We start from the raw sequence: 26,243 nt of genomic DNA, 5'->3' as shown, positions 1-26,243 counted from the left end.
GAGAGAAACACTGATGTGAGAAACATCTATCAGCTGCCTCCCCTATGGGCCCTGACTAGGATTGAACCCACAACCTGGGTAAGCGCCCTGACTGGGAATCCAGCCCATCTTCAGGTGTATGGGATGATGCTCCAACCCACTGAGCCGATCTGCTCTGGGCTAGCTTAAATTACTTGTATGACAACGTGCACTAAGAGGTATGTGGGTTTTGCAAGTTGGTTATTTCTATTTTACGTAAGCTACTACTTTGACTTATGACTGTCTTATATAGTTAGTGGTTACCCTGGTAAACCACTCTTCCACTCTCATAAGTCCCTGCTCTGGGCTTAAAGGAGAACTGGGAAGACTTCTGGTTTTGTAGATTCAGGATCAAAGGATTTATGCCTTTAACTCCAGACTTCCTTCAAGCCAATGCCGAGGCTTTTAAACATTAAAGCAGAAAGTGGTGATAGATCAAAGGACAAGAGAGCCAGTAGCAAGGGGAACAGGTAGTACGTTATAAAGGCAGGTCTGCCCTCCTTTAACACGAGGGTGGGAGATAAAGCTATTAGTATTGATAAGTGGCAGTTCAAAGGAGTTTGATATGAAAGTGGCAGAAAGACTAACAACTAGATAGCTAATGACTGTGCCTATTACAGGGAAATATGCAATCAGAACCATACATAGAAAAATTTATACTCTGAAATTTCCACAAAATTAAATCCACCCATGTTGCCCTACACTGGTATCCATCAGAATGTTACCAAACAGGCCTCTAAGTGCCATTAGTCTTAACTACTCAGATGTTCCTTGACCTCCAATTTACTACAGCAAAAACTGGACAAGTGCCATGAAAACAAAAACTGTGGTCGGCCCTTGTGACTATATTATATTAAAAACACGTTTACATCTCATGGGTATATCATGTAGACTTAAGTATGAAACGTGTGGTCAATTCTAGAGAAAGATGATAAACAGGCTGCTGCTTGGAAATATATATATCCCCTTATTATGGACTAAATGAATGTTTGTGTTTGCCCCACACCCCAAATGCATGTTGAAAGCCTAACCCCCAACATGATGGCTTTTGGGAGGTGATAAGGCCATGAGGGAGGAGCCCTCATGAATAGGATTAGTACCCTTATAAAGAGACCCCAAGAGGGAAAAGGAACTGGGGGAGTGCAGAATAGGTGAAGGGTATCAACTGTGAGTACGGCATCAACCATATGGTGAGAGGGTTACTAGACTTATAGTAATAAACACTGTAGTATATACATTATCCTATATAATAAAAGCCTAATATGTTAAGTGTCTAGCCACCTGGCCATTCAAAGTATAATATGCAAATGATATGCTAAGGGCAATCAACCGCTCACTATGATGTGCACTGACCACCAGAGGGCAGATAATCGACCGGTCGCTATGACATGCATTGACCACCTGGGGGCAGACGCTCAGACCAGTAGGTTAGCTTGCTACTGGGGCTAAGCCGACAGGGACTGAACAAGATGAACGGACATGCCCTGGAGTCCTCCTGTGTCCCTCCCTGGCCCCACTCATGCACCAGTGGGGTCCCTCAGCCTGGCCTGCGCCCTCTTGCAATTCAGGACCCCTCATGGGATGTTGGAAAGCTGGCTTTAGCCCAAAAGCAGAATGATTGGTTACTAAGACCCTCCGGTGGTCAGTGCACTCCACAGGGAGAGCACCACTCAGCCATAAGTCAGGCCAGCCTCTCCCGCCTCTGTGGCAGCACTAAGGATGTCTGACTGCCAGCTTAAGCCTGATGGGGAAGGGGCTGAGGGACAACCCCCCCAGAGTGCATGAATTTCATGCACTGGGCCTCTTGTTGAACTATAATATAATATACTTAAAATATGTATTATCTTATATACCACATTTATCATGATTAAAGAGAGAGAGACCCCAGCCAGAGAGCTCTCTTGCTCCCTTCTGCCATGTGAGGACAGAGCAAAAAGATGGTTATCTCCGAACTGGAAAACAGATTGGTCACCAGACACCAATCTGTTGGCCCTAGATCTTGAACTTCTAGTCCCCAGAATTGTGAGAAATAAATGTCTGTTTCAAGCCATCTAGTCTATGGTATTTTTGTGATAGCCCAAATGGGCCAAGACAACCCCTAGTTAACACTGCAATGATGGAGAATCAGACTGAACATGTCTTATTTGGACTGGCTGCTACCTTCCCCAGCTTTTCTTTGCCAGGTTTTACCACGGTACATCAGCAGCTATGGTTCCAGACCTTGTGCTACTTATCATCTTTGGCAATGTTTCATAATCTTTTCTTGTCCGTGATTGGTGTGTGAATTGCTGACCTCAGAACCCTGTGCATTCAGGTGTATTCCTCTGCCCACAACTGCCAGCTCCACCTTCTAGAAAAAACGAGCAATGTTCAGGGAAGAGGCCCAGGACAGCACATCCTGGTGGCTGTGCTAAAAGAACAAATCTTTACAGTTTTGTTCCCATTACTTTGCTTTTTCCCTACAGAGTGACTCAACTGAGTGCTCTCCCCTCCATGTTGTCTACTTGACAGGACCACAGCTTATCTAAGAGAACTGGACCAAACCTTTGAGTGTGTTAAAGAACACCTAAGTTGTATGATTTGCTTTCATTTTATAAAGTATAAGAGAGTGTCAGATTATTAAGAAATGAAAGGGGAAAAAAGACAAGGCAGGCCAGGACCGGTTTGGCTCAATGGATAAAGCGTCGGCTTGGGGACTGACGGGTCCCGGGTTCGATTCCGGTCAAGGGCATGTACCTTGGTTGCGGGCATATCCCCAGTAGGGGGTGTGCAAGAGGCAGGGCAGCTGATCGATGACTCTCTCTCATCGATGTTTCTAACTCTCTATCTCCCTCCCTTCCTCTCTATAAAATCAATAAAATATATTTAAAAAAAAAAAAAAAAAAAAAAAAAGACAAGGCGGTCCCTGTTATGACAAACAACTTATTTGTCAGGCTGGAGCTTGACCTCTGACTCACTCCAGCCCTCGAGCCCACCACCCCCTCATGCCCCGCCTGCTCACCAAACCCGTGCAGAGTCCAATGGCAAACACCATCATCCACTTCACCGCCTCATACCTGCGGCCTTTCTGTTCACAAAGGAAAAAATGACTCAGTTTGTTTCAGGATTATGTTGGCATCAGGGAAGGAACACATCTTGGTCAACCAGTTTCAGAGTGAATTTCACAAGGACAGCAAAAATGTCAAAGATGATGTCTGATATGGAGGGTGCTTTATAATGCAAGAATGATGGACTCTAAGAGGTTGGGCCAGGGGGTACTCAGGTTGGCAGGAGGAAGTAGTCTAAGGGATAAATGCTGCTGACTCATGAGGGTTAAAAGGGCTAAGGAGCAAAGGTAAAGAAGCTGTCGTAAGACCTCCTCAGTCCCAAGAGATCAATACGGGACTCACCTTATTATCCATAGTCTCCAAAACTTCCAGGTAAGGGTCATTGATACAGCGATCGTAATCCAAACTCTGCAAGAGGGACAGGTGAGTGAAAAAGTTATAATATGGTATATGATCCCTTTTTGAGTAAATAAAATTAATATTTTTTGTGTCAGCATACTTAAAGCAAAAACATCTGGGAAAACTGTTAACAATGGCTATTTCTGAGGTGATAGTCTAGGAGGTGTTCTTCACATCTGGATATTGTTTGAAAATTTCACAGCAAACATGGTACTTTTTATATCTGGGGGGAAAATAATTTTCTGATTACAAAAAAAAACACATCAGAGCCCTATCTGGTTTGGCTCAGTGGAAAGGTCCGGGATTCAAGGTGCCTGGGTTGCGGGCTCAATCCCTAGTAGGGGGCGTGCAGGAAGCAGCCGATCAATGATTTGCTCTCATCATTGATGTTTCATCTCTCTCCCTCTCCCTTCCTCTCTGAAATCAATAAAAAGATATCTATAATAAAAGGGTAATATGCTAATTGGACTGGATAGACCAGATGTCTTCCGGACGTCCTTCCTGACAGAGCCAGGGGCATGGCTGGCCTGCAAACCAACCACAGCCCCTCGCCCAGGCTAGTCCCACCTCCCAGCAGGAACCCCTGCCCTGATGGGGGTGTGGATGGCCTGCAAACTGCCCGAGGCCCCTTGCTCAGGCTGGTCATGCCCCAGCTGAGACCCCTACCCCAATCTGGGGACCCCTTCAGTGCAGGATCCGGTCCCCACCTGTGCACCAGGCCTCTATCCTATATAATAAAAGGGTAATATGCAAATTGACCCCAATGGCAGAATGACCAGAATGACCGCTAGACCAGTCACTATGAGGTGCACTGACCAGCTCTTGGTCCCTTCCCCTGGCCGTCAGGCACCAATCACCAGCTGAGGGCAGCTGGGAAAGATGGCCTGATCACACACGAATTTTGTGCGCTGGGTCTCTAGTATGTGTAGAAAAAAGCCACGGTGCAAAATTCTGCTGAGAAACTAGGCCCATCCATGAATGATTAAGTATATATTTATATATGTGCATGTATATTTTAATCAAGTTAGTGACATCACATTTTAGAAACAAACAGGGAAAAAGTTAAAATGTTGAAAAATATGAATTTCTTCATACCAAATATTTATAGAAATGACTGGCCTATTAATTATTTGCTTGATGGTTTTGCCTAATAATGTTATGACTGCACAAACAATGAGAAGGTTTTCAGAGGCCCAGAAGAGGCAACAGGAAGTAGATTAGTGGTTGCCTAGGGTCTGGGACAAGGACAATGGGCAGTGACTCTGCTAATGGGTCCGGGGTTTCTCTCCAAGGTGACAAAAATGTTCTGAAATTGATTTGGTGAGGGCTGCACAACTCTGAATATACTAAACACACCACTGAATTGTACACATTAAATAGGTAAATTTTATATCATGTGAATTATATACTAGCCCTAACCCTGACTAAAGCTGTTTAGAGGGGCATTTAGAAACAAATGCAATGCCAGAATATTAATCTTTTCTTTTTTTTAAAATAAATCAGCTGAGAGCCTAACACTGTAAATATACATCAATAAACTATATAGGATCTGTTAAAATCAGATACTGTCACTTCTCTCTCTCTCTCTCTTCCTCTCTCTCTCTCTCTCTCTCTCTCTGTCTCTTTGGTTAATCCTCACCCAAGGATATTTCTCCCATTGATTTCCAGATAATGGAAGGCAGGGGGAAGGAGGGAGGTGGAGAGAGGAGGAGAAGGCGGGGTGAAGAGAGAAAGTTATGTGAGAGACACATTGGTTGGCTACCTCCTACACATGCCTGACCATACCCTGGGATCAAACCTGCAACCCAGATTTGTGCCCTTGACTGGAATTAAACCCAAAACCCTTCTGTGCTCCAGCTGACACTCTAACCACAGAATTACATCAGCCAGAGCTGTCACTTCTCTACCATAACTAACTTCCTTTTATTTTTGCTGTGTATGTTGCTCTTTGATTCGGGGGAATAACACTTTAAAAATTTTCTTTGAGCCGAAACCGGTTTGGCTCAGTGGTAGAGCGTCGGTCTGTGGACTGAAAGGTCCCGGGTTTGATTCCGGTCAAGGGCATGTACCTTGGTTACGGGCACATCCCCGGTAGGGTGTGCAAGAGGCAGCTGGTCAACATTTCTCACTCATCGACGTTTCTAGCTCTCTATCTCTCTCCCTTCCTCTCTGTAAAAAATCAATAAAATATATTTTAAAAAATAAAATACACCCTCTATTAAAAAAATTTCTTTGAAGAATAGTTTATTAATTTTGGGAGAGGGGGAGGGGCAGAGGGAAGGAAGGGAGAGGGAGTGTAAAGAGAAGAGAAGGGGAGTGGGGAGGAGAAACATGTATGTGAGAGTGGAACATCGATCCGCTTGCCTCCTACATGCCCTACCGGGAATTGAACCTGAGGACTTAAAAGTTTTGAACTTTGCAGTTGTGCATCAGTGCCTGGAGAAATATGTAAGTCCTGTAGCTCAGCCTTTGCAGAACTCTGGAAAGAATGTATCGACTGCCTGACATCTGGAAGATCACCATCTCGGACCAATCCAGAACCAAGAACACAGGACTGATTTTTCTTAAGAATGTACTTTTTAATTGTAAAAACTCTCAACTTTTTTTCTTCAGAACACGCTGGGTGTTTCTGATTTGCAAATCTTAAAGCCCTTTAATAAAACCCTGTCACTTAGTCCCGGAGAAGCCTCCTGCCGTATCTACTCTCCACGGACAGGGCAGCGGATGGGAGCTAGTATATCATTCACATGATACACAGAAGCCGAACTACTGCTGAAGACAAGGGGTTTCAATACACTGTTCTGTCCCTTTTGGTGGATGCTTGAGGCTGTCTGTAACAAAAGCTTTTAAAATTTTTCATGCTGCATGACCAGTCATGATAGTTACACCAAATTCTGCAGCAAAAGTAAGATGAAATAGCCGGGACCGGTTTGGCTCAATGGATAGAGCGTCGGCTTGGGGACTGAAAGGTCCCGGGTTCAATTCCGGTCAAGGGCATGTACCTTGGTTGCGGGCATACCCCCAGTAGGGGGTGTGCAAGAGGCAGCTGATCGATGACTCTCTCTCATCGATGTTTCTAACTCTCTATCTCTCTCCCTTCCTCTCTGTACAAAAAAACCAATAAAATATAAAAAAAGAAAAGAAAAAAAAATGTTTAAAAAAAAAAAAAAAGTAAGATGAAATACTAAGAAAATTAGTCTGAGTATATTATTGCCCTAAATTATGAATTTTTAAAGTCTACATGACATTTAAAAAAAAATTTTTTTTAAATATATTTTATTGATTTTTTTACAGGGGGAAGAGACCTCGAGGGATAGAGTTAGAAACAACGACGAGAGAGAATCATCGATCAACTGCCTCTTGCACACCCCACTGGGAATGTGCCCTCAACCAAGATACATGCCCTTGACCGACTTGAACCTGGGACCTTTCAGTCCGCAGGCTGACGCTCTATCCACTGAGCGGTTTCGGCTACACGACATTTTTTTTTTTTAAAGCATTACACATACACATGATTAATTCTACTTCTTGGAATTAATCCTAAGGAAGCATTTAATGTTGAACAAGAAGGGATGTCACCATGCAGTTCATCAAACAGAAAAGTCGGTTACCCTGGCAAGGAGGCCAGGTTAGTGTCGTCCCAATATGACAAGGTGCAGGTTCAATTCCAGTGAGGGCACATACAAGAATCAACCAATAAATGCATGAATAAGTGGAACAACAAATTGATGTTTCTTTCTCTATCGCTCCCTTTCTCTCTCCTTTAAAAAAAAAAATTTAAAACAAACAAAAGACTATGGCACAATAAAATGGCATTTCCCTAATCAAAAATGTAATGTAGAAAAGTATCTAGTGATTCAAAAATTGTTACTAAGAGGGAAGAAATCTATAAGAATATATCTAAGAAGGGGAGGGGGCTTGTTAAACAGCCCCTTTCCCGGAGGGAAGGTACCTCTCACTCCCTTGGTTGGCATCCTAATGCTTCTGTCTCAGGGGCCCAGGTCAGTCCCTGCTTTTGTTACCAAGAGAGTAGCCGAGAAGCTCACCTCATAGTCTTTCCTTGGCAGGATCTCCTCCTCCTCCTCCTGTGTCTCTCCGAGGATGGTCTAGAAAAACAGATCCACAGAAGGGAGAGCCTTTTAGTGGTTAAAAGGAAAAAGAGGCATAAGTGTTTACCGACATCTGTTGCTAGTTTCTAAATTGTCTAGAACCATCGTCACTAATGGGAACAAGATCGCAAAAAAACAAACACCCACAAAACACAAAACCCTTTTGGGACAGGAGGTGATGTGGGTGGGGACTCAGCTGAGCTTTTCATCTCTATTGACACATTCTCCAAATAATCACTCTTGTCTTCAGGACACGTCCAAGATGCCCACTGCCAGCTTAAGCGGAGGGGGGGGGCGGGGAGGGGGGAATCCAGATCCGTCTGACAAGGTGCCCTATCTGAAATCAGAAGAGACCTGTCAACTTTGGGGGCACAGCAACTCCAGTTTTCCCAGGATGCTTTGCATGGAAAAGCTGGCTTGTCCATGACCCCGAAAGGCTTAGGGATGGAGAGAGAAAAGGGCTGGAGAACCTCAGCCAGCGGCATGAAAGGCTCATTCCGAAAATGCCCGTTTCGCTCAACTCCTTTCTGATGGAAATTAAAAAACACACACAAAACCTATGGGATTAACTGAAGCTGGCCTGGATTCTCTTGGATTCCTGGGAAGAGTTATGAGAATAAGACTCCAGACTTGGGCACGGGAAGCAGGGCAGATGGTGCGAGAGCCCTGGATGCGGTGCCCGCCCGCACACGCTGCCACCTGCGGGCCAGGCTCGCCCGGCCCCACCTCCGCCGACGCCTCTCCCGGTCCCTTAGCAACAGCCCGGCCCGGCCCGGCCCCCAGCGCCCCCGCCTCACCAGCTCCTCGGGCGTTCGGCTTTCCCGCTCCCCGCAGCAGCAGCACCATCTGCAGCAGCAGCACCAGGACCCCCTGCACCCCGCCATCTTCCTCTTTTTTTTTTCTTGCTGCCGCTCCGGACCCCCAGGGCCAACCCCCTCCCACCCGGCCTGAGCCTCACGTGACTGGCCCCCGCAGGGTCACGTGTCCCTCTCGAGTTCGGCGACCGAGACAGGGAGTGGCTGCCGACGGGTGGGGCGACGGACCGCGTCACCAGATTTGGCGGTGGAGCGGCTCCAAATTACTAGACCGCTGGGCGCGGCCATGTTGTGGGCGGGGCTTCCTGTCGCCCGCTGGGCTGGCTTCCGCCCTATGGCCCCGCCCCTTAGCAACAGACTCCGCTGGCCCCGCCCCCTTAGCAACAGACTCCGGCGCCGCGGTCCCGCCCCCTTCGCCTGGGCTCCGTGGCGGCCTGGCAGCTGCTGTTGGCCGGTTGGCGCGCGTGCTGTGCGGCGCCCGCATCGGGAGGGTGAGTGACGGCGTGGCGTGGGGTACACACACCTGGCATCGGGGGAGGGGGCCCCCCCACCAGCTGGGGGTCCTTGGAGGGCGGTCCGCCCCTCTAGGTGGGCGCTCCCGCCACCTCTGTGAGCTGCTTTCTTGGGGCTAGTGTAACCCCCAAAGGCTGTCACCCCCAACAACCCCCAGTCCTGAAGCAAAAACTCTCTTTTAGCCCCGGCCTGGACAGATGCCAGACATGAGGCGGCTCTGGAGTCACCTGGGCGCGGGAGGTGTTTTTCCGGCTCCAGACATTTAAACCTGCCCCTCCCACCCCGCCCCGGCCTGGGCCGCCGGCACCCAAGCCTCCCCCACCCCGCACCTCCCGCACCCCCCGCACCCTCTCGGGCCCATCGCGTCGGGCTGCGCTCAGGTGTGGGCTCCACTGGCCCCCACTGCCCGCCGATTAAGTGCTCAGTGAATGGCAGAAGGCCGTTTTTGAGATCAGGGGGACGCAGCCCGGCCTGTGGGCGCTCAGCACTGGCTGTCACGTTACCTTGTGCCGGTCCCAGGAATATCAGGATACCAGTGGAAGGCAGGATCCCACTCTGGTCTTGGGACTGGGGCGATGGGGTGGGTGGGGCGGGAGGGGAGACAAACCTGTGAACCCACAATTGCAATCCAGGGGTGCAGCTTGGAATGGGTAAGTAGGGGCACAAGGAAGAAGGTTCAAAGGGCTGTGCCCAGCACATATTAGGGATGCAGTAAGTTTTTGTGGAACAAATGAAAGCAGATCATTTGTAGGTGGTCCTGTCGCCGCCCCCTCTCTTGATTTTTCTCCCAGCAGTTAATAGGCACTCTCTTAAATTTGTGAGAAAGGCCAGCGAGGGGTAGGCCCATCTTGACACTTACCTGTTTCTCTCTCCCGATGGCCACCCTCACTGAGAAGCAGGAGTTTTATGTCAGAACCAAAGCGGGCATCCTTGGGGAGAGCACACACATTGGTGTTACGAAGCGAGTCCCCAAGAGATGGACCACCGGAGCCAATTTGATTAAGCATGCTAGAATTTATTACAGATTCGAATCTGGACTCAAACCATGGCTGACGCAGCAGCCGGTAAACACCCAGGTAAGAGCCCTGATGGAGGGGCAGTCCCTCCAGAGCGCTCACACAAAAACACAGACAAACACACACCTACCGCGGCCAGTCAGGCTCTCCGGAATGGGGGTCCCTCATGGTCCTGGCTGGGGATTCCAGTCATGATCCCCAAGGACCACCAGGGAGCCGAGTCCGATGCAATAAACAAAAGAGCCATCTCCATGCTAGCATGGGCTATCCCACTCATGCCGGCAGCATGGCGGAAGAGAGCGAATTTCGCCCAGTCCAGGGGTTTTACTCAGGTCGGTGATGTCACTGCCTCGGCTAACCCTGATTGGCCCCTCAGGACTAAATTCTAAAGACTGGGGACAGCCAGCAGGGTTGGTTCCCAGTCACACCCTGCTTGACATTGGAATGTGGCCCTATCTTGCCCATAATACAAAAACAGAACTAAAGGTTATCTACAGTTTCTACCCCTGAAGCTACTGAGTCAGTGGGAGTCAATCTCCTGCAACTACCCTATTGTTCAAGCAAGTAATCGAAGGTCGAAGTCAGATAGCAAGGTTAAAATTCAAACAGCAGTTTTTACCCAAGTATGAGTGCTACCATATTTCAATTGGCACAAGCGTTCTTGGTCTGGACTTGACTTCTTGACTTTCGGTGTGTCGCTGTGTGTGATGGCACCTCTGTGTTTTAGGAGAGAGGAGCTTTGGATTTCATTAGTTTCTCATGACTCTAGGGTCCCAGAGTTGAGAACACCATTTTTGCCCAGCTGGTGTGGCTTAGTGGTTGAGCAAGAACCTATGAACCTATGACCAGGAGGTCACAGTTCGATTCTCAGTCAGGGCACATGCCCTGGTCACAGGCTCGATCCCCACTGTGGGGCATGGAAGAAGCAGCCGATCAATTATTCTCGTTGTTGATGTTTCTCTCTCCTCTCTTCCTCTCTGAAATCCATTAAAAAGTATCTATAATATATTGTTTGTCTCATTGTTTATTCTTTTTTTTAAAATATATTTTATTGATTTTATACAGAGAGGAAGAGAGAGAGATAGAGAGTTAGAAACATCGATGAGAAAGAGTCATCAATCAGCTGCTTCTTGCACACCTCCCACTGGGGATATGCCCGCAACCAAAGTACATGCCCCTGACCGGAATCGAACCCGGGTCCTTCAGTCCCCAAGCCGACGCTCTATCCATTGAGCCAAACCGGTCCTGGCTCATTGTTTATTCTTATAAGTATATTTCCAGTAGGACATGATCTTAGTCATCTAGGGGAAATGGTGAACAACATAGACTGATGAACAAGAACAGACCCAGAGATAAGGAGCCATGGGTCAGACTGTTGGACCTCAAAGGGAGGGTGGGGATAAAAGGGAGAGATCAAAGGACTTATGTGCATACATATGAGCCTAACCAGTGGTTGAGGACAATAGGGTGGTGGGGGCATGAGTGTGTGTGTGTGTGGGGGGGGGAGGGGGGGTTGGAATGGGGAGTTGAGGACAAATATGTGATACTTTAATCAATAAAATTAAAAAAATATATATATATATATATATATATATATATATATAGCCGGGACCGGTTTGGCTCAGCGGATAGAGCGTCGGCCTGCGGACTGAAGGGTCCTGGTTCGATTCCGGTCAAGGGCATGTACCTTGGTTGTGGGCGCATCCACAGTAGTGGGTGTGCAAGAGGCAGCTGATCGATGATTCTCTCTCATCGATGTTTCTAACTCTCTGTCCCTCTCAATTCCTCTCTGTATAAAATAAATAAAATATATTAATATATTAAAAAAAAGAGTGATCTTCAACCCATTACAAAATATATATATATATATATTTAATAATAAAAACATAATATGCTGTGATCCCTTAACACGACCCGCGTGGTTCAGGGCCCACTCAGGGTCTGGTTTCTGGAGAAGGCCGCACACTAAAATGAAGAGAGAGACTGGAAGAGTTAATTTGGGAAAATGGGGGCCAAGCGGGAAGTCCACCTCTAGTGGGAAGACTAACTGCTCTCTGGCCTTTTACCATTCCTTTTATTGAGATTCTGAAACAAAGACATCTCTTAGGCGGGAAGTTCCAACAACAGAAAATCAACTTACATTTACATATGATTAACAAATTAAAGTTGCCTCAAGCACCACTATCTCAACTAGACAATGAGTTAATAGCTCTGACCATTCAGAGTCCTCAAGGTCAGTAGCTCTTTTTACATTTTATCTCCAGTGACAATGTTAGGTTTCCTTTTGGCAATATGCTAATTAGACCAGATGGCCAAATGACCTTTTGGATGACCTTACAGGTGAAGCTGAGGCTGCAAGGGCTGAGCCCTGTGCACGAATTTTGTGCACTGGGTGTGGGGGGGAGGGGGTCCCCTCAGCTCAGCCTGCACCCTCTTGCAGTCCTGGAACCCCTTGGGGGATATGGCTTTTGGGGAGCGGGTTTAAGCTGGTAGTCGGACATCCCCCAAGGGGTCCTTAGCACCACCATCGCTGTGCTTGCCAGCCGTGAGCCTGGCTTCTGGCTGAGCAGCACTCCCCCTATGGAAGCGCACTGACCACCAGGGGGTAGCTCCTGCGGTGAGCACCTGGCCCCCTGGTGGTCAGTGCACATCATAGTTGTTCACCATTTAGTCAATTTGCATATTAGGTTGTTTTTTGTTTGTTTTTTAATATATATATATATATTTTTTTAAATATATTTTATTGATTTTGTACAGAGAGGAAGGGAGAGAGAGAGAGAGCTAGAAACATCGATGAGAGAGAGTCATCAATCAGCTGCCTCTTGCACATCCCCTACTGGGGATATGCCCGCAACCAAGTTACATGCCCTTGACTGGAATCGAACCCGGGACCCTTCAGTCCCCAAGCTGACGCTCTATCCATTGAGCCAAACCAGTTTCAGCTATTTTTTTTTTCTTAAATATATATTTTATTGATTTTTTTTTTTTTACAGAGAGGAAGGGAGAGAGGGATAGAGAGCTAGAAATTTCAATGAGAGAGAAACATCGACCAGCTGCCTCCTGCACACCCCCCACTGGGGATGTGCCTGCAACCAATGTACATGCCCTTGACCGGAATGGAACCTGGGACCTTTCAGTCCGCAGACCGACGCTCTATCCACTGAGCCAAACCGGTTTTGGCAGGGTTTTATTATATAGGACTAGAGGCCCGGTGCACGGAATTTGTGCAAGGGGTGGGGGATGGGGTGTCCCTTAGCCCAGCCTGCACCCTCTCCAATCTAGGACCCCTCAAAGGATGTCCAACTGCCTGTTGGACATCCCTCTCACAATACAGGACTGCTGGCTCCCAACTGCTCACCTGCCTGCCTTCCTGATTGCCCCTAACCGCTTCTGCCTGTCAGCCTGATCACCCCCTAACCACTCCCATGCCAGCCTGATTGGTGTCTAACTGCTCCCCTGTCAGCCTGTTTGCTCCCAACTTCCCTCCTCTGTGTGCCTGGTCACTGCTAACTGCCCTCCCCTGCCTCCAACTGCCCTTCCTTGCAGGCCTGGTCCCTCTCAACTGCCCTCCCTTGTATGCCTGCTATCTCCCAACTGCCCTCCCCTGCTGTCCATCTTGTGGTGGCCATCTTGTGTCCACATGGGGGCAGCCATCTTTGACCACAGCTATTGTGTGTTGGAGTGATGGTCAATCTGCATATTACTCTTTTATTAGATAGGATAGAGGCCTGGTACATGGGTGGGGACTAGCTGGTTTGGCCTAAAAGGTGTCCCAGATCAGGGTGGGGGTTCCCTTGGGGAGTGGGGTGGCCTGGGCGAGGGTCCTGTGGTGGTTTGCAGGCCAGCCACGCCCCTTAGTGACCCAAACAGAGGCCTTGGTATCTGGAATTTATTTACCTTCCACAATTGAAACTTTGTAGCCTGGAGTGGAGCCAAGCCTCCTGCTCACTCCGTTGCTGGCAGCCATTTCTGTTTGGATTTGTTAACCTTCTATAACTAAAACATTGTAACCTTAAGTGGAGGCCTAGGCCAGCAAGGGCAGGCGGAAAGCTTGGCTTCCTTCATTGCCTGGGAAACCCAAGCCTCCCTCCTACTCTCTGTGGCTGTAGCCATCTTTGTTGGGTTTATTTGCATACTCGCTCTGATTGGCTTTGTGGGCGTGGCTGGTGGGTGTAGCAGAGTGGTGGTTAATTTGCATATTACTCTTTTATTAGGTAGGACTAGGAAAAAAAAGAACACCAGCTTAACAGTGGATGCGGCCTGAAAAGAATGAACCTGGCCGGATTGTTCCTCTGATTTCCTATCACCACACACTCATCTGTTTGCACATAGTTGTGCAAGAGTAGTGTTCTGTTTTTAAGTGTTTGACTTATTTTTCCCACTAAACTGCCCAGTGGCACCGTGCCCTTCGTTGGCCTGCCCGTGGTTGCCATGGCGCAGAGCTTGGGATGTGTGTCTGAGCAGTCACTACCACTAGTTTCACTGACGTCAGTGGTGTGTGTTAGTGGTGGTGTACCTGGAAGGCAGCCTTTGCCCTTAAAAAATTTTTTTTTTAATTTATTGGGGTAACAATTGGTTAATGAAGTTATATAGATTTCATCTGTACATTGTACTGGGTTTTCATCACCCCAAGTTAAGTCTCCTTCATCGGGTAGCCTTTATTCTGACTTGGGTCTGGCTACTTTTGGGACCCGACCAATTACCAAGTTCTAATGCGCATGACCTAGTCTTTTCGGAGTAGCAGGAATCCAGGGGAAATCTGGCTGCTTTGTCAAGCCCTCGCCTCTTCCCTCCTACACACAAACTGTCCCAGGCCGCAGGCGATGGCCCGGGCGGGACAGGATCAGCTCTTTCTTCTCTGGGGAGTGATCCAGTGACCCTGAACGTCTCCTCTCCACGCCCACAGACTCTGGCCTGAGGCGTCCTCCTTCTATCTGCCTCCTACAGCTGGAGCCTCAGCCCTCCCTCTGCCCCGAGGCCTCCCCCCGCCTCCCTCCCTCCCTCTCGCAGGCCCCAGCTCTAACTCTGAGCTCTTCCTCTGTGGCTGCTCCGCCCATGAGGGAAACACCGCGGGGAAGTTTTCTGTTGCCAGCCCAGTCTGGGTCTCAGCTGGCGGACATGGACCTTCCAAACCCCGAGGTGCTCCCAGCCGGGCACTGCTGCCCCTCCCTGGGAACGCGGGCCCTGGAGGCTGGCATCATGAGGTTCTCAGTGCCTCCCTCCATCAGGTAGCTGCCGCTGCGGATCGGAGGGCTGGAGGGACGTGTTTCTGTACGGGAGGGGGCTGTCATGCTCGGAGGAGTCGGGTAGCCGCAGGGGGAGAAGCTTTGAGTGAGGCTGCGGTGTGAGTCTTAGCAGTGGCGTGGGAGCCAGCCGGTAGGGGCCGTCTCACCCTCACCCTGTGGGGAAATGCAGTAACTGTCTTTTGACCCTGCCCCTCGGGGGCTTGGCTGCCTGCCTGCCTGCCTGCCTGCCTGCCTGCCGGCTTCTGACGCCCCCTGCCCCCACCCTGTGTAGCAGGCACTCGGCCATGGCGAACGAACCCAGAGGGAACGGCGGCCCCAACCCCCGCTTGGAGGGCAGCGGTGGCGGCATGGAGAGCTCCAAGGACAGCTCCAGATGCTCCTCGCCGGGGCTGGACCCTGAGCGGCACGAGAGACTCCGGGAGAAAATGAGGCGGAGGATGGAGTCCGGGGACAAGTGGTTCTCTCTGGAATTCTTCCCTCCGCGTACCGCACAGGCCGCTGTCAATCTCATCTCGAGGTGAGTGGGTGTGGGGCTCAGGGCCAGGTGAGGAGGGGCCCGTGGCAGGAAGAGGCCCCCAGAGGGGCCGAGGAGCACACGCGGGCTCGGTCGTTGGGACCTACAGCTTCGCAAGTGTCGGTAAGAGAGGGTGGTAGACACCCCACACCGGGTTAAAAATGTTGAGGACGTAAGCTGGCTCGTGAGTGTCATTTTAGGAAGTGGCAAAGCGGCATCTCGTAGAGCTTTTGGATCGTGACTCTGGAAATCTAGAAATGCCAACTGAGTTACGTTAGCACTTTCTGAATCGCAGCTCCTTTTAGTTTTTTTAAGTTTACTTAGGTTTTTTCCCACTTTCACTTCCCGTGTGTAGTTCCCCAGGCTTGACGTTGAAGGCAGGAGGATGTTTAAATACCTCGTTAAATAGCTTGTAACACGGCTGGTGCACACACCCCCCCACACACCCACCTCTTGAGTCTGGTTCCTGGGCTGTGGCCTCGCTCTGCAGCGCTGCCTGCTGCACCAGGATGGGGGGGAGGGGCAGCGCAATTCACACTGGTGTCTGCTGACCCTCGTCGCTCGTGTTCCTGGAACGAGGCCCTGCTTGCCCCCCTTGAGGGTTCTCCAGCCCTCGCCCAGTGCCCTGAACTCACCCATGTAAGAAATATGCCAGCCCTGGGAAGTCTACAGTACTGCTTTTACATGGTTATATTGTTGTATATACCTCCACCACAGTGATCCTAACGCTAGCAGCTCACGTGTACCAGGCCCTGTTCTAAGAGTTATTATCAAGTGGGTACTGTTTTCTGTCACGTTGTAGAAACGAGGGAAAGGAGATTAATTTCCCCAAGGTCGCACAGCTAATAAGTAGCAAAGTCAGGGTATGAATGCCCGTCAGCCTGATGCCAACCTCCTGTGCTGTTTCTCTAAGTCCGGGGCCCCATGGAAGGTGGGGAAGGGTGGTATGCCCCCAGGGACCCCCCTCTTCAGAGAGAAACTCCCAACAGGTTTGACCAGATGGGGGCAGGTGGCCCCCTCTTCATAGATGTGACCTGGCACCCGGCAGGGGACCCCGGCTCGGACAAGGAGACCTCCTCCATGACGATCGCCAGCACTGCCGTCAACTACTGCGGCCTGGAGACCATGCTGCACATGACCTGCTGCCGGCAGAGCCAGGAGCAGATCACCGGCCACCTGCACAAGGCCAGGCGGCTGGGCCTCAAGAACATCCTGGCCCTGAGAGGAGGTGAGGCGCCCTGCCCGGCGGGAGCCCAGTCAGGAAAGCCTCTGGTGTCTGGTAACCTCCTGCCCCGGCTTCATGGCTTCATCGATCCCTGGTTGCACCCAGCTCTTGGCACCATCAAGACGGCGGCGCTGGCACTTGTCCCGGGAGTGAAACTAGCTGCCTGCGCCTCTGGCCGCAGCCTGATGGGAGGGGTCGTGTGGCTTGTGCTCCCACGACAAGCCCACCCCTCACCTGAGATGAGTGGGAAACTCTCCCAGGAGAGAGGAGCTCCAATAGGGTGGGACGGCGAGCAGTGGGGCTGGTTGGGTGAGGGTAGGCACCCAGGTTTGAGTGGGGGGGTATCTCAGATGCTCCAAGCTAAGCTGAGAACAGCATCTGTCCCCTGTTCAACACTGCCAGCCCAGAGCCCTCAGTCAGCCCACATGTCTGCCAGTCTGGGCCCTGTCTCCCCTCCCCTTTACCAAGTGCTAGGCTAGCAAGAGGAGACCCCAGTTTGAATAGCACGAGGGCTCTGCCTTTGAGGAGCTCGGTCCTGGGTGTAGGGGGAGGGAGGAGGTACAGAAAAGCTAGCTGCAGCCGAAACCGGTTTGGCTCAGTGGTAGAGCGTCGGTCTGTGGACTGAAAGGTCCCAGGTTCGATTCCGATCAAGGGCATGTACTTGGTTGCGGGCACATCCCCGGTAGGGGGTGTGCAAGAGGCAGCTGGTTGATGTTTCTCCGACATTTCTAGCTCTCCATCCCTCTCTCCCTTCCTCTCTGTAAAAAAATCAATAAAATATATTTGAGAAAAATAAGAAAAGCTAACTGCAGACCCGTGAGCCTCGGTGACCATGACTTTCACCAACCCTGCAGACCCTGTCGGCGAGCAGTGGGAGGAGGAGGAAGGCTGTTTCCGCTACGCCAGAGACCTGGTGAAGCTGATCCGCAGCGAGTTTGGCGACTACTTCGACATCTGTGTGGCCGGTGAGTGGTGGCCCGGCGGGCGGGCGGGCAGGCACGGAGTTCACCTGCATTCAGTCCAGGGTGTGGTAAACCCCGTGATTGCGGGCCTGAGCCTGTGGCGGAGGAGAGCAGGGCAGAGCTGGGTTAATGCCCTGACTCAGCCTTCTATCATCCGCTCTCTGCCCAGGCTGCCACCACCCTGAAGGTTCTGTTTCTCTGTCCTTTCATGTTCTTAGCCTGTCCTTCTTTAAAACAAAAGAGGAGCCGAAACCGGTTTGGCTCAGTGGATAGAGCATCGGCCTGAGGACTGAAGGGTCCCGGGTTCGGCTTTGGTCAAGGGCATGTACCTTGGTTTTGGGCACATCCCCAGTGGGGGGTGTGCAAGAGGCACCTGATCGATGTTTCTCTCTCATTGATGTTTCTAACTTTCTTTTTTTCTTTTTTTTTTAATATATATTTTATTGATTTTGTACAGAGAGGAAGGGAGAGAGATAGAGAGTTAGAAACATCCATGAGAGAGAGTCATCGATCAGCTGCCTCTTGCACACCCCCTACTGGGGATGTGCCTGCAACCAACGTACATGCCCTTTACCGGAATCGAACCCCGGACCCTTCAGTCCCCAAGCCGACGCTCTATCCATTGAGCCAAACCAGTCTCGGCTGATGTTTCTAACTTTCTATCCCTCTCCCTTCCTCTCTGTAAAAAATCAATAAATATATTTTTTTTAAAAAAGAGGAGAATTTATTAGGAGGCAGAGAATCGCAGAACCCAAGGCCAGGAAACCGCACCAGACCTCACTGGATGAGGGAGCCGGGAGGCCATCGGAAACCAAGCCCTCCCTGGCCTGTGTGGCTCAGTTGGTTGAGCGTCATCCTGTACAAAAGGTCACTGGTTGTCCCAGCCAGCGGGACAGCTACGTGGGAGCGAGGAGACACCTGGAAGGGAATGAGGGAGGACAGGAGACGCGGAGAAATGGCGGCAAGACAGGGTTCTGATCAGCCTCAAATTTTATTTGTTGCAGCCGCCTTATATGTACACAGGTTGTAGGGGGAAGTTGTGTATCAGCAGGATGTGCCTGCGGGGGAGGATACAGCAGAGATTCTCCGGGGCAGGGCGAGTTATCACAACAGGTGTGCCTTGCTCAATGGCCAGATATGCTGCTAGGCATTTAGATTGTTTCTAGTTAACTGCCACACCTCAGCTTGTCACCTGAGTTCGGGTAAGTCAGAAACTCAGTGTCTAAGGTGGAGGTGTCTTTTAAGATGTAGTCACTAATTCTTTTTCGGCTCCCGAAACTGGTCCCATTCCTGGGCAGGGCACATGCTTGGGTTGGGGTTCGATCCCGCTCGGGGTGCATACGGAGGCATACAGGTTGATGTTTCTTTCTCATACCTTTCCCTTTCTCTAAAAAGCAGTAAAAACTTATTTAAAAAAAAATTTTTTTTTAAAAAGAAACCAAGGCCCTCAATCTCTTTGGGATCATGGACCCCCATCTCTGCCTCCTGCTGCACAACTGCTCTTGGGGGCACCTGGTCAGTTCTGCTATGCCACATTCTAATCTAGGAGAATCAGATCAGCTGAATTTAGTTCCACTGGCTACAGCCAGGAGGCAGGGTTTCCCTGCTGGAAACGGGTCGGGGGGTGGGGGAGGGCTTACCTCCTACCCCACTAGCGGGGCTGGCCTCCAGCTTCTCAGATAGGGGCTTGGGTATGGGGAGGCAACGTGCCTCGGGCACAGGAGGTCTGGGGATTCATTGGTGCATCATCTTGGCATGACATTTTTTTTCTCAAATATTTTGGGGACAATAATTTTTTATATTAAAGCCACATGATGGAGTAGTATATCAAAAGTGACCCGAACTTTAAAAAATAAGCCATGTGGTATCAGTGAAATTACTCATTGTAAGTGACTTTGGGTATAAGCCCAGCCCCGCCTACAGAGCAGCTTGGCTTCCCACCAGCGTGGGTCTTAGGCCTGCCCCTGCCCTGACCTCGGGCTGAGCAAGCCAGCGTTCATCGGGGCCTGCAGTCTTCCTGAGCGGGCTGGGCTAAGGGAGCTCAGTCATTTATCAGCGGTCAGCAAATTGCAGCTCTCGAGCCACGGTTTGCAGCTCTGTTGACTAATGAGTTTGCCGACCACTGCCTTAGGGGAAAACACTTAAAGAAACATTTTACTAACGTACTAATGTCTTTAACCTGAAGTCAAAACTTCTGGGTAAGGGTAATGCCTTACACAGTGGTCGGCAAACTCATTAGTCAACAGAGCGGCAAACTCTGATTTAGGCAAAGTGGTCAGAGAGTTCCCTGAGCCAGTGAGGAGCCCAGGAAGCCACTCCCGCTCGCAGGCATTTCCGGGTTCTGTCGTGTGTCCCTGGCATGTGGGGATCCCAGCTGCGCCAGTGTTCTGCTCCCTGCTTAGTGGGGCTGCTTGGTCCCTTGTCAGGCAGCCTCTGGCTGACCCTGGTTCTGCCGTGAGAAGCATCAGAGAATATGAACTTGACCATGATGGCCCTTTGGCCACTTAGAAATAGTTACTATAAAATTAAAAAAAAAAAAAAAATAGTTACTATATTCTCGTCTTTCTTCAAGCAGAACGCCCGAGCTTTCTGACTTTTCACTTTCTTGGACCTCTGAGTAATTTTGATGTTTTATTTTTTGTGTGTATCATGTTTTCTTTGGTGTGTGTGTTTTTTAGTAAATGTAATGTTAAAAGCGCTGCCCAGCTGCTGAGCAGGCGTTCTCTCCCTCAGGGCCACCAAGCACGGGCTGGTTTGCCTGGCTGGTTGCAAGGGACATGAGGCAGGACAGTGTGGGGTTCGGAGCAATCTGCTCCCACTTGGGGGGTGGCTCCGAGCCACCGCTCACCAAGCGCCATCTCCTGGGGGAGGGGGACGTCAGCTGTGAGCCCAGCTCCTCACCGTTTCTGCCCGTCCACGCTCTGGTGGTGGGAGGTCCGAGCCCGGGACCGTGGCGGCAGAGAGCAGAGCGTGTTGCCAGCTCGCTGGTGTCTCCCTCAGTCACCTTGGGCAGGCTGAGCCGGCCTCTCTCACCGCCGTCCTGTTGATAGGTTACCCCAAGGGCCACCCCGACGCGGAGAGCTTGGAGGACGACCTGAAGCACTTGAAGGAGAAGGTGGATGCAGGGGCCGACTTCATCATCACCCAGCTTTTCTTCGAGGCGGACACGTTCTTCCACTTCCTCAAGGCTTGTTCCAGGATGGGCATCAGCTGCCCCATCCTCCCCGGCATCTTCCCTATTCAGGTGAGGGGCCCGGGCGGGCCGGCGCACGCCCCGCAGGCCAGGGCCCGGGGTCAGGGGCCCAGTTCGCGGTCGGGTTCTTGGACGCTCCATGGATTTCCTGCCGGATGCCTCTGGCAGATGTTCTCTCACCACCCATTTTGGTTACCTCCAGTTCCCCCCAAAAAACCAGCAACAGCACCTGACGGAGGGGCTTGCACATGGCTTACTGACAAGTGTCACTACAAGGGATCATCATAACTCTCACCCTAAATTTTTATTACATCAATGTTTCCCAAACTGGGCTGTCATCACAATCATAGGATAAGCTTTTCAAAAGATGGACTTCCAGATCTCGTGCCTAGAAGTGCTGAGTTAGCAGATCTGAGGTGGGGCCTGGGCCTGGGCCTGGGAATGTGCACCTTACTTCTCAGGTCTCCCAGGTGGTCCCCAGGACCCGGGAGGCATGGGAACCACTGGGGCTAAAGGGCTGGCTCCGAGCGACACAGGGATGCTCCGGACAGCTGAGTCCCTGCAGACTGGAAAAAGCAGGACCGGGCGAGGGTCCTTGCGCAGCATGGTCTGACCTGCCTGGGTCTCTGTCACACTGCACTTGGCCCCGAGGCCTGGGAGGGAGCCGAAGGGGAGGAGCAGGGTGAGAGGCGGGGTGGGCGTGGCTCCACAGCCCCCGTGTCTCGGCAGGGCTACCACTCCCTGCGGCAGCTCGTGAAGCTGTCCAAGCTGGAGGTGCCACAGAAGATCAGGGACGTGATCGAGCCCATCAAGGACAACGACGATGCCATCTGCAACTACGGCATCGACCATGCCGTGAGCCTGTGCCAGGAGCTGCTGGCCAGCGGCCTGGTGCCCGGCCTGCACTTCTACACCCTCAACCGCAGGATGGCCACCACCGAGGTGCTGAAGCGCCTGGGCATGTGGGCCGAGGACCCCAGGTGAGGCCAGGGACCCCCGATGCAGGCTCGGGAGCCACAGAGGGGAGTCAGTGGGCAGGGAGGCCGGATGGGAGTCGCAGGAAGAGTGCCCCCTCGCAGGGCTGGACGCCACGGGTGCAGGGCTTGTCCGTGCTGTGGCTGGAGGCACACGGGGTTCCAGCCTCAGTGGGAGGTCCGTGCACACTTACATTTCAGATTGAAAGCCCCAGCCCAGTGTGTCCTCCCCCGAGGACCTGAGCCAGCCCCTTTCTGTCCCCAATCCCCCAGGCGCCCCCTGCCCTGGGCTGTCAGCGCCCACCCCAAGCGCCGGGAGGAAGACGTGCGTCCCATCTTCTGGGCCTCCAGACCCAAGAGCTACATCTACCGCACCCAGGACTGGGATGAGTTCCCCAACGGGCGCTGGTGAGGCCGCACTGCCCTTGGCCAGCGGGTGCTGTGTCCTGGGAGGCAGGGGGCAGGAGTTGGCATGTTCATCCGTCCTGGCGGGACCGGCCTCACAGAAGGACCTCCGGTGTGGGGGACACTGTCCTCCTGGAAGGAGCCCGAGGTGAGGCTGCGCCCTGACCGCCGGCACGTCCCCTGCAGGGGCCACTCGTCCTCGCCAGCCTTCGGGGAGCTGAAGGACTACTACCTCTTCTACCTGACCAGCAAGGCCCCGCGGGAGGAGCTGCTGAGGATGTGGGGGGAGGAGCTGACCAGCGAAGAGAGCGTCTTTGAAGTATTTGTCCACTACCTCTCGGGGGAGCCGAACCAGAGCGGCTGTCCAGTGAGTGGTGCTCGGTGGGGTCCCTGGTTACCCCCCACCCCCACCCAGCCTCTCAGTGGCCCACCCACCCTCACCTCCTCCTTCCGCTCTGAGCGTGGGACCTCAGCCACGGGAGAGGGTGAGTTGGGAAGCGCCAGCTGGGGGCCTGGGAGGGGCTCACAGAGGCAGAGACAGGCCGGGTGGCTCATGGGGATTGTGAGCCCAGCCCGGCCCTCCCTCCAGGTCACCTGCCTGCCCTGGAATGACGAGCCCCTGGCGGCCGAGACCAGCCTGATGAAGGAGGAGCTGCTGCGCGTGAACCGGCAGGGCATCCTCACCATCAACTCCCAGCCCAACATCAACGGGAAGCCGTCCTCCGACCCGGTCGTGGGCTGGGGCCCCAGCGGGGGCTATGTCTTCCAGAAGGTGTGCAGGGCGCCCATCGCCGGGACAGGGGCCTTCCTCTCTGGGCCCTTCGCTGAGCAGCAGGGTCCAGGGTGGACGGGAACTTTAGGTCAGGCCTGGCTGGGGTCCCCGTCTGCTCCGAGCTGCCGCCTTCTCAGTGGGCCGGATCACCCATGGTGTGGGGAGGAGACGGGACAAGGCAGGCAAAGCTCAGCACCGGGAGGAACAGGGAGCACCTGCTACTCTTCCGAGCTGACACCTCTCTCCGGGGCTGCCGGAGTGAAGGTTACACTCACTGAATCCCTGGCCTTGATAAAACGACCCGGGTGTGAAGAGGCCAGCTCTGCTGTCTATCACCAGTGAGCCCACTTTACCTCAACTTGCCCCATCTGTGAAATGGGGCTGAGAGGCCCCCCCTGCAGTGTTATGGGCATTACGGCAAAGGACGGAGTAAACCCAGCTTAATCTCTGGTCCAGTTGGTGCCAGAGAAGCCACTAGAGCCACTGGCTTCCTCGCCAGCTTTCCGGCGGCTTCTCCAGGGGCCTCCCTGCCTAGCAGGAGGCGGGCTGGCAGAGGCCCCTCACACTGGCCAGCTGGGAAGTCTCCCCACCTGCTCCGTGACTCCATCCAGTGGCCACCACTAGTGCCCCTGTCTTAAGTGTCCCACACACCTGTGTGTGCAGGCAATGGGCTGGGCTCGCTGAGCGCCGAGAAGGCGGCCAGCAGGGACCAGGGGTGACGGGTGCCTGCTCCCCAGGCCTACTTGGAGTTCTTCACTTCCCGAGACACGGTGGGGGCCCTGCTGCAGGTGCTGAAGAAGTACGAGCAGCGTGTTAACTACCACATCGTGGACGTGAAGGTAGGCCAGCTCCACGTTGAGGTGCTCGGGGACAGCGGCCAGTGAGGACGCCCGCGGTCACTCCGGCACTCAGCGGGCACTGGTCCTGGGCAGACAGGTCCCGCCTCGGAACTCCCAGCGGGTAATGGGACAGTTCTCTGGGACCCAGCGGAGGGACACTTAACCTGGGAGGCCACAGGGCTTCTTGGCGGGTCCTCTGAGGCCTTAAGGACAGGAGAGAAGGGCGGGTGTGCAAAGGCAGCGTCTACAGCTAGTGGGTCACCGCTGACTGTGAGCGCGAGGCTAGTGTGGAGCAGGGGCTCGGCTCCACGGTCCTGCTTGGAACGGGGTTTTCCCCGAAGGCAGGAGGGAGCCTTCCCACTGGCTCCGGGTGTTGTTTAGGCCGGTCACAGTGCACTGCTGATGGTGAACGGGCCCGGGAACACTGGAGTCAGAGGCCCTTGTCTGAGTAGCAAAGAGGCCCAGCTGGGCTAGACCCGAAGGAGCAGAGTGGAGAGGAAGCAGGCAGAACCGCTGGGTGCAGAGCTGATTGAAGCGAGAGAGGAGGAAGTCTCAGCGTGGCCTCTAGGTCTCAGGCTTCAGAGGTGGGGGGACGGGGAGTGTGTGGAGCAGAGGGCTGCCTGGGCAGCAAGGGGGCTCTGGTTGGCTTTACCGTCCCATCTGCTCCTACCTCCCTCCCACCCCAGGGTGAAAACATCACTAATGCCCCCGAGCTGCAGCCCAACGCTGTCACCTGGGGCATCTTCCCTGGGCGAGAGATCATCCAGCCCACAGTGGTGGACCCGGTCAGCTTCATGTTCTGGAAGGTAAGGGGCTGGGGGCGGGCCTGCCCTGCCCACTCGGAACACACTGGCTCCCCCCGAGTGGCTGGAAGCCACGCCCCCGGGGAGGCCGGCTGGGGCCCTCCTGGCTGCACCTTAACTCTGAGCCGCAGCTTGTTTCTGGGCTGGGGAGTGGGGGGTGGCCCCCAGCGGGCACGTTCTGTTCCCAGGAAGGTCCTCCTGGGCCGCGGCCCCGAGCACAAGCCCTGACCCAAGGGCAGCCCCGTGACCCGCGCCTGCGCGGCTGTATGTCTGTCTGTGCTTGTGCGTCCGTGTGTGACTGCACTTGTGTGACTGCGCCCGCGCCTGTGCCTGTCCGTGTGCACATACAGGACGAAGCCTTCGCCCTGTGGGTGGAGAAGTGGGGCAAGCTGTACGCCGAGGGGTCCCCGTCCCGCATGATCATCCAGGACATCCACGACAACTACTTCCTCGTCAACCTGGTGGACAACGAGTTTCCTCTGGACAACTGCCTGTGGCAGGTGGTGGAGGACACATTCGAACTGCTCCACAGACCCGGAACGAGGGGGGACAGGCTCCGGGACCCCGTGCCCTGACACCCTCAGGCTCCCAGACTCCCTCAGCTACAACGAACGGCAGCCGCGCGGTGCGAGGCGCCGGGCTCCGGCTGGACCTGAGTCAGCCCCGTGCGGGACCTGGCGTTCCCTGCTGGGCCGGGAGATTTCGCTCTTTTGTGGGGAGCACCTCCATCCCGCCCCGGACAATCCTCCCTGAGATGGGGAGGAGACGTTACTGCTGACGGTACCTCGAACCAGGTGGTCTCTCCGAGCAGCCTGAGGCTGCCAGTGACCGGCTTGGGCATGGAAGACGGGCAAAGCACCGGGCAGCAGGCACGTGTGGCACTGCCTGAGAGCGGGGGCAGAGTGAAGATGCTGCCCCCTCTGCCTCCAAGACCTTGGCAGCTGGGCACTTTCCTACTTGTAACTGAAGGGCAGACACTACCCTTGGCACCAGGCCCCTGGATGGGTCTGGGGCTGAAACCTAATAACACGGGCCACCTTCTCCCCGGAGCCCGCTGGGCTCCACCTCCCACCACGCTGCTTTTCTCTATTCTGGTGGCGCAAGAGATAAACTCCCCGTGGAGGGCTCAGGGTGTCTGATCTCTGTGCCTGCTGGAGCCGCCGCCATCCCTTTTCTCCGCTGCCCGTTACCATGGAGGGCAAAGGCGAGGTCACTTGAGGTCACGTAAGCAAGGGCTTCTGTTTCCCTGGCTTAGTTGTCAGGCAGGACCTCCTCTTGCCAGCTGCTCTGCCCTCTGCGCAGCTGGCATCTGTCTGCCTGGCACTGCTTCCAGGAATCGGCCCTCAAGCTGCGCTGCCCAGGGTGGTGACTGGCAGGTGCATGTGGCTCTTTT

General features: G+C 52.9%; 2 protein-coding genes across 6 annotated transcripts in view; one reads left to right on the top strand and one right to left on the bottom strand.

Annotated features, from left to right (window-relative positions):
- Positions 1-8,672, bottom strand: part of CLCN6 (chloride voltage-gated channel 6) — a 29,016-nt gene extending 20,344 nt beyond the window's left edge. The window contains exons 1-4 of one of the 2 annotated variants that reach the window (XR_004992032.2): positions 8,371-8,672; positions 7,511-7,570; positions 3,408-3,473; positions 3,020-3,085 (exon numbers count right to left, since the gene is read on the bottom strand). Coding sequence is in view for 1 of the 2 variants with exons in the window: in XM_036461064.2 (XP_036316957.1) it covers positions 3,020-3,085; positions 3,408-3,473; positions 7,511-7,570; positions 8,371-8,457 (279 nt within the window). In the remaining variant the exon portion in view is untranslated. The remainder of the gene's footprint in view (positions 1-3,019; positions 3,086-3,407; positions 3,474-7,510; positions 7,571-8,370) is intronic. The other variant, XM_036461064.2, reaches the window with a different exon arrangement.
- Positions 8,673-8,778: 106 nt separating this feature from the next.
- Positions 8,779-25,919, top strand: MTHFR (methylenetetrahydrofolate reductase). Of its 4 annotated transcripts, none has more exons than XM_036461069.2 (12): positions 8,779-8,879; positions 15,435-15,680; positions 16,667-16,905; positions 17,757-17,867; positions 20,915-21,108; positions 21,787-22,037; positions 22,305-22,439; positions 22,623-22,803; positions 23,026-23,208; positions 23,946-24,047; positions 24,734-24,853; positions 25,201-25,919. In XM_036461069.2, exons 2-12 carry the CDS (start codon positions 15,448-15,450, stop codon positions 25,423-25,425), a joined length of 1,974 nt encoding a protein of 657 aa, XP_036316962.1. In that variant the 5' UTR covers positions 8,779-8,879; positions 15,435-15,447; the 3' UTR covers positions 25,426-25,919. The 4 variants fall into 4 exon arrangements, with proteins under 4 accessions (XP_036316962.1, XP_036316963.1, XP_036316961.1 ...); XM_036461070.2 differs by having other exon boundaries at positions 8,806-8,879; positions 15,438-15,680; XM_036461068.2 differs by lacking the exon at positions 8,779-8,879 and adding an exon at positions 14,753-15,145 and having other exon boundaries at positions 15,438-15,680.
- Positions 25,920-26,243: the final 324 nt, after the last annotated feature.

This window comes from Pipistrellus kuhlii, unplaced genomic scaffold (genome assembly GCF_014108245.1).
Source record: "Pipistrellus kuhlii isolate mPipKuh1 unplaced genomic scaffold, mPipKuh1.p scaffold_m20_p_34, whole genome shotgun sequence".
NCBI classification, from domain to species: Eukaryota; Metazoa; Chordata; class Mammalia; order Chiroptera; family Vespertilionidae; genus Pipistrellus; species Pipistrellus kuhlii.
This window is presented reverse-complemented; position numbering and strand designations above follow the sequence as displayed.

Excerpts from the sequence above, each read along its gene's own strand:
- MTHFR (XM_036461067.2), top strand. The coding sequence starts at position 14,973 with ATGAGGGAAACACCGCGGGGAAGTTTTCTGTTGCCAGCCCAGTCTGGG. Across the intron at positions 15,146-15,434 it reads TCAGTGCCTCCCTCCATCAG|CAGGCACTCGGCCATGGCGA; the intron begins GTAGCTGCCGCT and ends CACCCTGTGTAG. Across the intron at positions 23,209-23,945 it reads GGGGCTATGTCTTCCAGAAG|GCCTACTTGGAGTTCTTCAC; the intron begins GTGTGCAGGGCG and ends CCTGCTCCCCAG.